At 55.4% G+C, this 14,364-nt stretch overlaps 1 protein-coding gene across 2 annotated transcripts; it reads left to right on the top strand.

Moving 5' to 3' along the window:
• The first annotated feature begins 5,892 nt into the window (after positions 1-5,892).
• On the top strand, positions 5,893-14,004 carry SHROOM1 (shroom family member 1). 2 transcript variants are annotated; one of them, XM_012505282.2, is made up of 8 exons: positions 5,893-5,975; positions 10,426-11,445; positions 11,535-11,590; positions 11,787-11,993; positions 12,190-12,759; positions 12,845-12,986; positions 13,087-13,359; positions 13,481-14,004. In XM_012505282.2, exons 2-8 carry the CDS (start codon positions 10,468-10,470, stop codon positions 13,811-13,813), a joined length of 2,559 nt encoding a protein of 852 aa, XP_012360736.2. In that variant the 5' UTR covers positions 5,893-5,975; positions 10,426-10,467; the 3' UTR covers positions 13,814-14,004. The 2 variants fall into 2 exon arrangements, with proteins under 2 accessions (XP_012360736.2, XP_030674593.1); XM_030818733.1 differs by lacking the exon at positions 11,787-11,993.
• The last annotated feature ends 360 nt before the right edge of the window (positions 14,005-14,364 follow it).

Below are 14,364 nucleotides of genomic sequence, written 5' to 3'. Positions count from 1 at the left end.
AAATTAAGACAGATATTATTTTTACCTTTCAGATTTCAGAGATCCAAAATTTGATAATGCACTAGGCATGGTGACATGTGCCTGCAGCAGCAGGCTGCTTGCAGGGGACGGGCCCAAGAGCTGTTGGCCACAGCACTCATTCTGCAGAAGGGAAACTTGAGGCCCCAGAAGGCAGGGGTTGGTCCCACAGAGACTGGTGGGCAAAAGGGATCACCCCAAGTCTCAATGGCACTGGGAACACTTACACGCTCTGACCTGGACTAAGGCTGCCAGGATGGTCCATGGCACTTTAAAAGCTAAAAAGGCCAAACACAGTGGTGTGCACCTGTAGTCCCAACTACTGGGGAGGTGGAGGCAGGAGGATCACTTGAGCCTGGGAGTTCAAATCCAGCCTGGGCAACACAGCAAGACCCTGTCTAAAAAAATTTGATAATGCACTGTGTTAGTGAGTGTATTAGTGTGATCTCACACTGCTGTAAATAAATACCCAAGACTAGGTAATTAACAAAGAAAAGAGGTTTAATTGGCTCACGGTTCTGCAGGCTGTACAGGAAATGCAGACTTCCACTTCTGAGGAGGCCTCAGGAAACTTACAATCACGGTGGAAGGCAAAGGGGAAGCAGGTACCTTTTACATGGCCAGAGCAGAAGCAAGAGAGGGGGAGGGGTGGGTGCCACATACTTTTAAATGACCAGATCTCATGAGAACTCACTATCTTGACCAACAGGGATAGTGCTAAACCATTCATGATGAAACTGCCCCCATGATCCAATTGCCTCCCACTAGGACCCACCTCCAATATTGAGGATTACAACGGAACATGAGATTTGGGTGGGGACATAGATCTAAACCATCTCAGTGCGCTTGTATACATTTTTTATGGGAATGTAAATTGGTATGGGCTCTTTGTAAGTGTGATTTGACAATATCAATCAAAATAGAAAATTCATGTTCCCTGTTACAGTTGTCTATTATCATGTAACAAACTACCCCCAAACTTAGTAGTTTGCACTTCTATAATTATTGTGCTCATGTTTTTGAGGGTCAGAAATTCAGGAAGAGCTAGGCTGCCGAATTCTTCTCTGATCAGTATGGTGTCAGCGGGGGTGGCTGACACTGCAGGATTCACTTCCGAGATGGCTTAGTTACTTGCCTGTCCAACGCCTAAGTGCTCCTTGGCCTCTCTTTCCCCTCTCCACATGCTATCTCATACTCCTGGGCTTCTCCATATGGCTTGTATTTCTCATAGCTTAGTAGTCTCAGAGTAGTAGCACTACCAAGAGGCAAGAAGTGGAAGCTACCAGGCCAGTGAAAGCCTGTGTCCAGAACCAGCCCAACATACCTTCTGCTACATTCTGTTGGTCAAAGCAGTTACTGTCACCCCTAAGCTCATTATCCAAGGGGACGGAGAAATAGACCTCACCTCTTCTGGGTAGAGTAGTGGCAAAGTCACGTTGTAGAAAAGCTTGGGAGGTGGAAAATTTTTTCGTGATTGTCTTTGTAAAGTACAATCTACTACCTATACTTTAACCCACCAATTCATCTTTTAGAAATTTATCCTGTAAGTGGACTTACAAATGTGAACAAAAATAAATGAACAAGGGTATTTGTTACTAAAATAGTAATAGCAAAAGACTGGATTAACCTAAATGTCCAATAATAGGGTTATTTAACCCAATTTATTTGTGTCCATGCAATGGATAGCTATGTGCCTGTCTTGAAAAAACAAACAAAAAAACCTATGCACTGACTTTGAATCAACTCTAACATATACTTTCAAATGAAAAAAATAAAGGTGAAGGCTGGGCACGGCAGCTCATGCCTGTAATCCCAGCACTTTGGGAGGCCGAGGTAGGTGGATCACCTGAGTCAGGAGTTCAGACCAGCCTGGGCAACACGGTGAAACCCCATCTCTACTAAAAATACGAAAATTAGCCAGATGTGGTGGCACACCCCTGTGATTCCAGCTACTAGGAAGGCTGAGACGTGAGAATCACTTGATCCCAGGAGGCAGATGTTGCAGAGAGTTGAGATCACGCCACTGCATTCCAGCCTGGGTGACAGAGTGAGACTCTTACTCAAAAAAAAAAAAAAAATTTTTTTTTTGGTAGATACTGGGTCTCACTACATTGCTCAGTCTGGTCTCGAATTCCTGGCCTCAAGCGATCTTCCCACCTCAGCTTCCCAAAGTGCCGGGATTACAGGTGTGAGCCACTACACCCAGCTCCATCTCTGTTGGAAAAAAAAAAAAAAAGGTACTTACAGTAAGAAATGTTTCTATAAGTCCTTTACAATAAACCCCTGGAAATCATATATGAAACTAAGCCCTCATATGTGTTGGACTATTGGGGACACACAGAGATAGGGAAGTCCTGAATGGAGTCTCGCTGCTGCTACCATCTCATCTTTCCCACTCGCTTGCTAGTTCTGCTCAATCTGAAGTCCAAATCCTGCTCTCCTAGGAAGGCTGCACTGACATCCACAACATACAATTCTTTACACTGGTCATGTTCACATGACAGCATGGCCTTTGGAACCAGATATTAGGGGGTTAAGTATTGCCTCTACTGCTTATTAGCTACCTGACATTGACAAAGTAATGTCTCTAAGTCCCAGCTTTCTCACTTGTAAAATGGGGTTATACTGATACCTACTTTTGAGGAGTAAGAGGGCTAAAAAGATACATACAGCTCTTAGCAGAGTGCTTGGCACCAAAGAAGTGGTCTTTAGTATTCCACTCATAGTCACATCACATTAACCATATCCAACAAAGAGAGTGGGCATCAAAGCAAGAAACCACAGGGACTTGTGAGGTGGACAGTTGCTTTGCTTTGGTGTCATCAGTTTAGATTACAAGTGCCAAACTATGTGGAGTGGAGGCCCACCACCTCCCCACCTATCAGCTCCTTGATATAGGGCCTGGCCAGGAACAGCAAGGTCTGTGGCTCTAATCCCAGCTAAACACAGCCATCTAAGGGTCTCTTCAGAAAAGAACTCCCCCAGGCCTGAGAAAGTATTGAGATACTGAAGGGTGCAGACACCTCTCTTTATGTATTGGAAACGTGCATGTTTCCACTCTCTCCATGCACACTCGCCTCCCAACCACCATCACCAAGGGAGACTCCAGCTTTGTGGCAGTTTCTACCCCCTTCTCCTCTCCAAGATTCTCTGTGCTTTTGTAATAATGAGAAAAGAAGTGTCAGTGCCTTCTGGCCAGAGACCCCCACAAGCACACCTGTAGTTGAACAAGTTGGGTTCATTGCTTGTTGAAGTGAGAGAGGACACATAGCATGGGAAACCATGTGGCATCTCAGGAAGAGAGCATTAGAAAGGACTTAGAGGATCTGGGTTTGGGTTAGTGGTTTTCAAGAGGGTTAAAGAAGCAGAACTTTCCTTTGTGCTGGATGCTGTCAGGAAGCAAGAGTAATTCTTTGATTGAGTATATTAATAAATCTTATCTAGAAAGAGGAATGATTAGAGTGAGGCTAAAGCTGCAATTGGTAAAGAAGCAGCAGGTACTCACATTAGCTAGGACAGCAGGCACTCACATTAGCTAGGTCATTTTTGTGACTTGGACAATGTTCATGCTTTTGTATGTGTTAGACGTGATTAGAGTGCTGTTGTTTTTGTCTTGATCCATCATAGTTGAAGAATGGCCCTGTCTCACGGTGATGCCCTGTGAAATGGCTTATGTCCAATGGGACAACACTAAGGCCTTGCTGTGAATGTCAGGTCAAATTCTGGCAACACCAAGGTCCAGCTGGGCCTTTCAGATGTTAGGGGTTACTTTTCTCTTTCTCAGAACAGAAGAGGTTAAGAGAGACATGGGTAGGTGGGATTTCAGTTTTCTCGGGACTTAGGCAGAAAATTGCTTAGTGTATGCAAGAGGTGAGTGGTGGGTGGGTGGAGTGGGTCCCATAGTTTTCAAAAAATATAAGTAAAAAACATAAGCATTTTTTTTTTTTTTAGACAGAATCTCACTCTGTTGCCCAGGCTGGAATGAAGTAGTGTGATCTCAGCTGACTGCAGCCTCTGCCTCCTCGGTTCAAGCGATTCTTGTGCCTAGGCCTTCCAAGTAGCTGGGACTACAGGTGTGTGCCACCACCTCCACCTATTTTTTTTTTTTTTTGTATTTTTCTAGAGACAGGGCTTTACCATGTTGCCGAGGCTGGTCTCGAACTCCTGAGCTCAAGCAATCTGCCCACCTTGGCCTCCCAAAGTGCTGGGATTACAGGCATGAGCCACAGCCCCAGCCAACATGAGCAATTAAAATTTTTGTTTGTTTGTTTGCTGGGCTGTCTTTCTTCTATTTTGATGCTGCTGTGAGACTCTGCGGATCAGGGTCTTAAAAACATTAAAAGTCTTTCAGGCTGGGTGCGGTGACTCATGCCTGTAATCCAGCACTTTGAGAGGCTGAGGTGGGTGGATCACCTGAGGTCAGGAGTTTGAGACCAGTCTGGCCAACATGGCAAACCCCGTCTCTACTAAAAATACAAAAATTAGCTGGGCGTGGTGCCCGGTGCCTGTAATCCCAGCTACTCGGCAGGCTGAGGCAGGGAAAATTTCCTGAACCCGGGAGGCGCAGGTTTCAGTGAGCAGAGATTGGGCCACTGCACTCCAGCCTGGGCGACAGAGGGAGACTCTGTCTCAAAAAAGCGAAACAAACGACAAAAGTCTTTCAAAGCCAAAAGGTTCTTAGGCACTGTCTTAAAGCCTAGAGCTCCAGCTGAAGCTGGTGCCTGAGTCCAGATGGTGTTGAAAAAGGAGCAGGGCCCAGAGGGCACCACTCTCAGAGGTCCGGCTAAGGTGTCTCTTGCCTCCGAGCCCCAGAAGACCCAAGAAGACAGAGTTCCTCAGGCTCCCAGTGTCCCTAGGAAGTGGCAACCTTGACTCTTGGCCAGAGTTCAGAGTCCTGGTTATTAACACTAATAAACCTTTATTTGCCAGGGATACTACCATGGGAGGACACGGCCCCTAGCCCAGCCCTGCTGATCCTGTGGGAGGGGGAGGGCAGCGGAGGACAAAGGCAGAAACCTGAGAGCTGGAGAGGCTCAGCAAAGGGCCCCCAGCCCCTCTCAGGAACGGAGCATTTCTTGGCAGAGTGGTATTCATAGGACAAGAGTTTGGAAAGTCGGGGCAGGGGAGCCTGAGGACACAGCAAGGAGAGCTCAGTGGCAGGTGCAGGCAGAGCGTTCTCTGGAAAATGGAGATCCCGGAAGGTGAGGGCCTCGAGCCCCAGCGTCCAGCCTTAGTGGATATGCGTATGTCCAGCTCCCTAAGGACCCACTCAGGACAGCTAAGGTGCACACAAGTCCAGGGGCTTCCCCGTGCTCCGCCCCCCTCCCCCCCACCCCGGTAGCAGGCTGGAGGGCCCAGACCATGCGGGGTAGTGGGAGAAATGGAAAGAAATGGGACAGGGAACAGGAGACAAGAGCCCATGGTGGGAGTCAAAGAGCTGGAAGAGTTTTGGAAATGGGGGTCTGGGGGTAGAGTTGATCAAGGGGCGAGTTACTCAGCGGGACAGGTGGGAGGCACGAGGCCCTGGCAGCTCTGTTTTCTTGGCCGGGCTTGGGGAGGAAAGCGGGTAGCCGTCAGGCGCCTAACGGCCCGCCCTGGACCTCCCCACCGAGGGAGGTGTCAGGCCCCCAGGGACCCGGCCCCCGAGCATCACGGACGCGCTGGAGGCCGGTGGGCGGTCGCCGTAGTCGCCCTCCCACCACCTCGCTCAGGTTCCTCCGGCCTGGGGCAAGAGACCTGTGGCCCGCGCGGGAACGCACTGTCCACCCTCAGGCCTGGGACTGGGCCGGCGAGAGGACGCTACCAAGAGGCTGCGGCTCCCGGCCCCGCGGCCGGACGTGGCGCCTCCCCTGCGGCCGCGGCCGGAGCCTGGAGGTGGGGTCGGAGTCAGAGCCCGGGGCTCTGATGTCACCGCGCTGCCGCGAGGGCCCAGGAGCGCGTCTCGGCTGGAGCCTCAGGTACGCGGCGGGGGCGGCGGAGCGGGAAGCGGGCGGCGGGCGGCGGGCGGCGGGGTCCGCTTCCCCCGGGAGGCCGGCGGGGCTGCGGACGGACGGGGGTGAGGAGCGGGTGGCGAGGCGGTGGTCGCGGGGCAGCCCGGGCGTAGTTCGGCCGGGACGTGTCCGGCTCGGCGCCGCGTCAGGTTGCGCCAGTGGAGTCGGACCCCAGCGCGCCTCTCCCAGCTGCAGAGCCGCGGGGCGGAGAGGCGGCCCCCTCTAAGCTGGCGGCGAGGCTCAGGGGCGCGGCTGGGGGCGCCGAGTGTGGCTCCAGGGGCGCCGCGTGTGGCTCGGGGGCGCCGTGTGTGGCTGAGGCGCGCAGCGCGGTCTCACTCCGCCACCCTCCGCGCCTGCCCTTTGTCGCCAAGCATCTGGAGAAGCCAAGTCCTTCCCTCCCGGGCTCGCGCTGTCCCCTGCGCGCGATCCTTCCCCGACGGTGAACCCAACGGGAAAGGCCCAGAACTGCGTGGGGCTGCGGCCGTCTGCTCTCGCGCGGCTCCGCGTGTCTCTGTCGCCCCCTGCGGCCGCCAAGGCCTGTGCCTCTCTCCTTCCCGTGCCTCGGCTCCCAGAGCTTGAACCCCAGGTAACCGGGTCTGTTCACGCCCGCGGCCGCCTCTCCCCGGGTGTCGCCAGCTTCCTGCATTTCCTGTGCATGGCACGGAGCTCGGATCTCCAGAGACTCTGCATCTGGGGTGCAGCGACCGATGAGCCCGTAAACCAGTCGCACACTTGGAGCGCGGATGCTGTGTGGGGTGCGCTGTCAGCGCGGACAGGCTGGGAGAACAGGGGGACGCTGGGGACAGGGAGAGCCGGTGAACTTCCCAGAACGTCCGCCTAGCCAGACCTAGCTGCGGGTACTGGGGTTCGAGACGTGGTCCAGTACCCAGGAACTCAGTCTGACAGGGAGACAGCGCCTACACAGTGAGCTCAGTACTGAGGGAGGACCCGCTGGGAGGGGCGGCCTGGATAGCCCCTCCACAGAGAGGTGAGATGTGAGGTGGCCTTGAGGGAGGTATGATCTAAATCCTGATCAGTCGTTGTATTTGAGGCTGTCCGTTCTCCTGTGCCTCCTCGGTCGCCTTACCTGGATCTATTCCCATTGCCTTGCTGTGATTTTATCCACTGGAAACTGTCTTCAGCTATTTCCCCAGTAACCTCTAACTAAAAACCTGGGTCTTGCCTGGTCTACCCTCCCCTGCTGAACTCCAGAGCCACATCCCAACTGCTGCCAGACTTGTCACAGACACCATGAAGCCCAGACTGAAGGAGCGCTGGCCCCCTTGACAAGTCCTCGGCCCCAGCTCCTCCTTTCAGACTGGTGCCTCCACCTGCCATACCCCTAGCTTTGAAGGCCAAACTCATCTTCGTCTCCTTACTCTCTGGCTCCTTCATTCGGGTGACAAGTATACATCAAATGCCCACCTCAACTCCCCCTCCCAGGACTCCAAGCTGGTGTCTTTCTAGCAGGCAGTCTAGGTTGCTCCCTCTGCTCTGGAGAGGCTTGGCAAAATGCCTGCAGAGCTCCTTGAGCTCCACCTCTGAACTCCCTTTCCGCAGCAGGCACAGGCGTGGGAGCCCAGCCCACAGGTGCCACTGCCACTGAGACAGGGACCCCTAAGCTAGGGCTACCCCCAGCCACACTGGGGCTGGACTGCAAGAGGCTCCCTGCAGCCAGACAAGTGTGAAAATGCCTTGTTGTTTTGTGCTGAGGCCCCCCCAAAACACACCAAAGCAGCTGGGCCCTCTTGGCATGGTAGGTTCTGCAAAGGACACACTGTGAGGAACCTGCATGAACATCAACCTGATAGGGCCACCAGTGCAAAAGCATCTTCAACAAGTTACAGTCAATAAGGAAACACATGTGTAGATACATTTTTATTGCCCATTCAGGCTGTTTTTATTTGCTGAATTCAGAATCCTTTAACATAGTAACTCACAAATAAGATAGATTTTCATAGATTTTCAAGACCTCTTTTGAGGAAACATCTTGTATTTGGTGATCCCCCTCTGTAGCTGCAGCAAGCCAAAATGGGCAGGACGGGTGGCATAAGCTAGTGCTCCTAAGCTGGACTCAGAAAGAGTAGGAAGAGAAAGGGCTAATGTCTGAGGAGTCGGGTGGGCTTCCTAGATGAGGTGACTGTACTCCCAGGAGCTGCTACTCAGAGTAGTTTCTTGTCCTCCTAAAGTTTAGAGTGGAAATACTTTGCGAAAGACGTCCCCAACCCTAAGTGTGAGGGCTAAGCTCCTGGGCTTAGTAGGCATATACAAATGTCCCCAGGTGGGTGACATCAAGATGTTCTGGTCCTAGGTCTGCTGAGAGCCTCTCCTGGGAATGTTGTAGGGACTGCCTTTCCCTTTTAGGAAACACCATATCCTCCTACCACTAAACCCCATACTTGCCCTAACCAGCAATCTGTAACATCCTGGGCCTCAGGGACGTGGGTGGAGGGTGACTCTGAGCTCCAGATTGTGTCTAGGAGGCTCAAATAAGCCTGCTTTTTGGTCCTCACCCTAGCCGTGGGCCACCCTACTCTTCACTCCCTACCAAGCAGCTCAGAGAATGCAGGCCAGCCCCTCAAAGTCTCCATAGTTCATAGGGAGCCCCAAACCTCAACATTGCCCTTTCCGAAGCCTCAAAATTGCTCTTACCCTGACCCAGGCACACCCACTCAACTCTTACCCTTGATCCCCCTCCCAGGACCAGAAGGGATTGATTTCTGGTCAGTCCTGCCCCAAGCTGCGCTTGCCTGCTCTGTTTGTACCTAATATTGCACGAGGAATCTGGCCAGTGTCTATGGTGGCAGGTGCTTCACCCATTCTGTCCTCTTCCCCAGAAAAGACTAATAGGGAGGGAATAAGGGTGTGCAGAAGCTAAGGAACTCTCTTCCTTCTTTACCAAGGCCACCCCTACATCTACTCCCTGCAAATCTGTTATTTCCCTTGACATTCAGCAAATATTTGGGGTTTTGTTTTGTTTTGAGACAAGGTCTCACTTTGTTGCCAGGCTGGAGTGCAGTGGCGCGATCTCAGCTCACTACAACCTCCGCCTCCCGGGTTCAAGTGATTCTTCTGCCTCAGCTTCCCGAGCAGCTGGGACTACAGGCGCGTGCCACCATGCCCAGCTAATTTTTGTTATTATTAGTAGAGATGGGGTTTCACGATGTTGGCCAGGATGGTCTTGATCTCTTTACCTAGTGATCCGCCCACCTCGGCCTCCCAAAGTGCTGGGATTACAGGCATGAGCCACTGCATGCGGCCCAAATATTTGTTTAACATTGACTATATGCCAGGGACTCTGCTGGGCACTGAGAGTGCAGCAATGAGGAAGAGCAGGGCCCGTTCCCAGGAAGCTCAGGGGTGGGAATGGGAGGAGGGAATCAGAAGCAAGACAACAGGGACAGTGTGGGGTGGGGGTCAGCTCAGCACACTGTTGGGGTCCCAAAAAGTGAGGAGACCTCTAAGCTGAGTCCTACAGGAGAAGCAAGAATAGAAGCAGGGCAAAGATGGGGGTTGGCCAATCATTCCTAGACAAAAGGCAGAGTTTGAGAAGTGGGGACCAGATTATTTTGGAATCTGCCAATAGTGTGTGGGGAGGTAGGGGTGACTTTCCCATAGTGGAATGTGGGCTTCCTTGGAGGATTCGGGCTGTTGGGGAACAGGAGGGATGGTAAACTGCCTTTCAGCAGGGCTTGCTTCTAGGAAATTGATTCTGGCTGCAGTGAGCATGGAGGCAGGCCTGGATTCCAGGCAGGCTTCTGCCATGTCCCAGCTGTGTGGCCCTGGACAAATCATTTCCCCCTCAGAACCTCACCGTCCTCGTCTGTAAAATGCAGACAGCAGTTGCGACGATCAGAATAAATATTTATATAAAGCACCTGGAACAAAACAGGCACAGAGGGAGGGAGGAAGACTGTGAAGCTGCCTCTGCCCCTTGCCCTGGGTCTTCCCCCACCCCTCCTTTCTTAGCTCCCCTGAGGTCACAAGAGTGTTCTTGACCATTGTTTATTAGGGAAAGATCACATGGAGAAGCCAACAGAGCGGCCAGGAAGCAGCCTGGGTGGAACAGGATTGGGGAGGAAAGGAACATGGGTACATTCTCCGCGTTTCAGGAGGTCTCAGGGTAAAGGCTGCTTGTGTGGGCAAGGGGAGCCCGGCAGGGAATGAGCTGGTCCCAATTCCTTCCCCTGAGCTGGGCCCTCAACCTTCAGAGGTGCTCCCTCGGACTGGTCCTACTTCCTCTGCCACCTCTGATCCCAAGGTGACTCTGCCAAAATCTGGGGGATGCCAGCGCTTGTGACGGTGTGACCAGGGAGGGGAAGTGTAAGCGTCTGGCCTTCCGTGGTGGCGGGGCCAGCAGGCTGTCCCAGCCCTCACCCGGAGCTCCTCACCCAGCACCACATCTGTGTTTTCCCAGGACCCACGCAGCCAGCCAGCCTCAGCATTCATCTGCGCAGCCATGGAGGCCCTGGGACCTGGGGGCGACCGCGCCTCCCCGGCCTCGTCCACTAGCGGCCTGGACCTGCGGCATCTGTCCATGCGCGCGGACTCGGCCTACAGCTCTTTCTCCGCAGCCTCCAGCGGCCCCGAGCCGCGCACGCAGTCGCCGGGGACAGACCTCCTTCCTTACCTAGACTGGGACTACGTGCGCGTGGTTTGGGGCGGCCCGGGCCCCACCCCACCCGACGCTGCCCGTTGCACATCCCCGCGGCCCCGGCCCGCGGTCGCCGCCCGCAGTGGGCCGCAGCCACCAGAGGTCCCGGGGACCCCGGGGCCACTGAACAGGCATGCCACCCCGCTGCTGTACGCGCTGGCGGCCGAGGCGGAGGCCGCCGCGCGGGCTGCCGAGCCGCCCAGCCCGCCGGCCTCGAGGGCCGCCTACCGCCAGCGGCTGCAGGGCGCGCAGCGGCGAGTGCTTCGGGAGACGTCGTTCCAGCGCAAGGAGCTTCGCATGAGCCTGCCCGCCCGGCTGCGGCCCACTGTCCCAGCGCGGCCCCCAGCGACTCACCCGCGCTCCGCCTCGCTCAGCCACCCGGGTGGGGAGGGGGAGCCGGCGCGCTCCCGGGCTCCCGCGCCAGGAACTGCCGGCCGGGGTCCCCTCGCCAACCAGCAGCGGAAATGGTGCTTCTCGGAGCCAGGAAAGCTGGATCGTGTGGGTCGGGGCGGTAGGCCGGCGGGGGAATGCCTGGGTGAGGCCTGCTCCAGCTCTGGCCTCCCTGGGCCCGAGCCCTTGGAGTTCCAGCATCCGGCGCTGGCTAAGTTTGAAGATCACCAGGTCGGATGGCTGCCCGAGATGCAGCCCCCAGGCTCCATGAACCTGGACTCCGGGACCTTGAAGCTCGGTGATGCCTTCAGGCCCACCAGTCGGAGTCAGAGCGCTTCAGGCGAAGTGTTGGGTTCCTGGGGAGGATCAGGAGGGACCACACCCGTTGTCCAGGTATGGAAGTCAGGAGATGCAGGCTGGTGAGGGGAGCATCTGGGAAACAAAACTTGAGCCACATTTCAGTCGACTGTTCACCCTTCCAGGCTGTTCCCCAAGGAGCAGAAACCCCCAGAGCATTGTTTCTGACCAAATTTTCCAGGTGAGAGACACAGACCACTCTGGACCAAGCTGGGGGGAGGCAGCTTGCATAGCTTTTGCCCAAAAAATGAAAGGGCTTCCTACCTACCCTCAGTCTGAGCCTTCTGGTTATTTTGCAAATACCCTACTGTCTCCCTGGTGCAACACCAAGAGCTTCCTTCCTTTCACTGTGGTCACCATGGGGTCCCTGCCTCCAGATTCTTGCCTCAGAAGGAGGCTGCCGTGGTGTATCCTGCAGAGTTACCCCAGAGCAGCCCTGACGACGGTGAACAGAGGGTCTCAGAGACCTGCATTGTGCCTGCCCAGCTCCCCTCCCTTCCTGATGAAGTGTTCCTAGAAGAGGCCCCGCTGGTCAGAATGAGATCACCACCAGACCCCCATGCCTCCCAGGGGCCCCCAGCCAGGTATTTCCCTCTTGCTTCCAAGCATCGTGAGGCACCCCCCTGACACACACATCTACAAAACGCTAGAGGGGTGGGAATGCTCTCCTAGCTGGAGCCTGGGATTCCAGGTGATGGGGGTAGGGACAGATGGCCCTTGGAGGCCACCATTTGTTTGTGGCTGGAGCTTTTTCTGATTCAGTGTCTTTTCTGCTTCCAGTGTCCATGCCTCTGGCCAGCAGTATGGAACTGGCTTAGGCCAAAGAACTGGCCAGGCTACAGTCCCCCCAGAGTACCCGCTCCATGAGTGTCCAGGAACTGCAGGGGCAGATGACTGCTGGCAGGGGGTGAATGGTTCTGTAGGTATTTCCAGGCCCACAAGCCACACCCCCGCTGGGACTGCAAATGATAACATCCTAACTATTGACCCCACTGGACTGACCACGAATTCCCCCACAGCTGCAGAGAGTGACCTCCTCAAACCTCTCCCAGTTAATGCCTTGGGACTTTCAGGCAATGATACTCCAGGTCCCCCTCACAATACTGCCCTAGCCAGGGGCACTGGCCAACCTGGTTCCAGGCCCACATGGCCCACTCAGTGCCTCGAGGAGCTGGTTCAGGAGCTGGCCAGATTAGATCCCTCTCTACGTGACCCTCTTGCTTCCCATCCCAGCCCAGAGCCACCCCTGGGCCTGCTGGAAGGACTGATTCCTTTAGCAGAGGTCCGGGCTGCAATGCGGACTGCCTGTGGGGAGGCTGGAGAGGAGGCTGCCAGTACTTTTGAGCCAGGGTGAGTGAGGGGTACTAGGGATTCTGGACACAGAGCCCCTGAAGTTGGGGACAGGAAACCCAGGAAGCTCTGGTTTTGTTCCCAGGTCCTATCAGTTCAGCTTCACCCAGCTCCTGCCAGCTCCTCAGGAGGAGACAAGGCTTGAAAACCCTGCCACCCACCCTGTGCTTGACCAGCCATGTGGCCAGGGGCTCCCTGCACCAAATAACAGCATCCAGGGCAAGAAAGTGAGTGGAGAAGGGCTGGTGGAGGCTGGGGGTGGGTAGGAGCCTAGAGCCTGGGCAGAGAAGTCATGAGCCTGGCCCCAGCCTTGAGCCTTCCCTGCAGGTGGAGTTGGCCACCCTCCTCCAAAAGATGCTTCAGGACCTTCACACGGAGCAGGAGCGGCTGCAGGGGGAGGCACAAGCGTGGGCGAGGCGCCAAGCGGCTCTGGAGGCTGCAGTGCGCCAGGCCTGTGCCCCTCGGGAGCTGGAGCGGTTCAACCGGTTCATGGCCGACCTAGAGCGCGTGCTTGGTCTTCTGCTGCTGCTGGGCAGTCGCCTGGCGCGCGTGCGCCGCGCCCTGGCCCGGGCGGCCTCAGACAGCGACCCTGATGAGCAGGTAAAAGGGGTTCAGTTTGCAAGCGAGTAGGGCGGTGAGGGGCCTGCTCTCTCCGGAGGGAACCATTCCGGGAGCGGCGGCGCCCTCACCCGGCTCACGGCGCCTCTTCCTGCGGCTCCAGGCCTCCCTGCTGCAGCGACTCCGGCTCCTGCAGCGGCAGGAGGAGGACGCCAAGGAGCTGAAGGAGCACGTGGCGCGGCGCGAGCGGGCCATGCGGGAGGTGCTGGTGCGAGCACTACCGGTGGAGGAGCTGCGCGTCTATTGCGCCCTGCTAGCGGGCAAGGCCGCCGTCCTGGCCCAGCAGCGCAGCCTGGACGAGCGCATCCGCCTCCTTCAGGACCAACTGGACGCCATCAGGGACGACCTTGGCCATCATCCCCCGTCTCCCAGCCTGGCGCGGCCCCCAGGGACCTGTCCTCCAGTTCAGCCGCCCTTCCCTCTTCTCCTTACATAGTTATAGGTGGAGAGGGTGGGGTGCACCGCCCCTACCTCTCACCCACGTAAGTGGGGTGATGCTGATTTAGTCTCTGCTTTTCCCTTGAGGGATTGGGGAGGACCCAGGGCAGGCCTCTCTAAGATACTCCTCCAGCCGGGCGCGGTGGCTCACGCCTGTAATCCCAGCACTTTGGGAGGCGAGGCGGGCAGATCACAAGGTCAGGAGATCGAGACCATCCTGGCTAACACGGTGAAACCCCGTCTCTACTAAAAATATAAAAAATTAGCCGGGCGTGGTGGTGGGAGCCTGTAGTCCCAGCTACTCGGGAGGCTGAGGCAGGAGAATGGCGTGAACCTGGGAGGTGGAGCTTGCAGTGAGCGGAGATCGCGCCACTGCACTCCAGCCTGGGCGACAGAGCGAGACTCCGTCTCAAAAAAAAAAACAAAAAAAAAACATTCCTCCACAGTGTTCTCATGTGGCCTCACCCAGGTCTTGTGGATTATTTGGTAATTAATTTATGGATCTTAAAAACTAGTATTCCCCCATTTTGTGATGAGAGTGTGGGGCTG

This window comes from Nomascus leucogenys, chromosome 2 (assembly GCF_006542625.1).
Source record: "Nomascus leucogenys isolate Asia chromosome 2, Asia_NLE_v1, whole genome shotgun sequence".
Classification (NCBI taxonomy): Eukaryota; Metazoa; Chordata; class Mammalia; order Primates; family Hylobatidae; genus Nomascus; species Nomascus leucogenys.
Note: the sequence above shows the minus strand (reverse complement) of the source record. Positions and strands in the feature narration are given on the sequence as shown.

Bases quoted from the DNA above. Each gene is read 5' to 3' on its own strand.
- SHROOM1 (XM_012505282.2), top strand. From the start codon at position 10,468: ATGGAGGCCCTGGGACCTGGGGGCGACCGCGCCTCCCCGGCCTCGTCC. The intron at 11,446-11,534 runs GTATGGAAGTCA...TCACCCTTCCAG, and splicing joins GGACCACACCCGTTGTCCAG to GCTGTTCCCCAAGGAGCAGA. The intron at 11,994-12,189 runs GTATTTCCCTCT...TTCTGCTTCCAG, and splicing joins TCCCAGGGGCCCCCAGCCAG to TGTCCATGCCTCTGGCCAGC.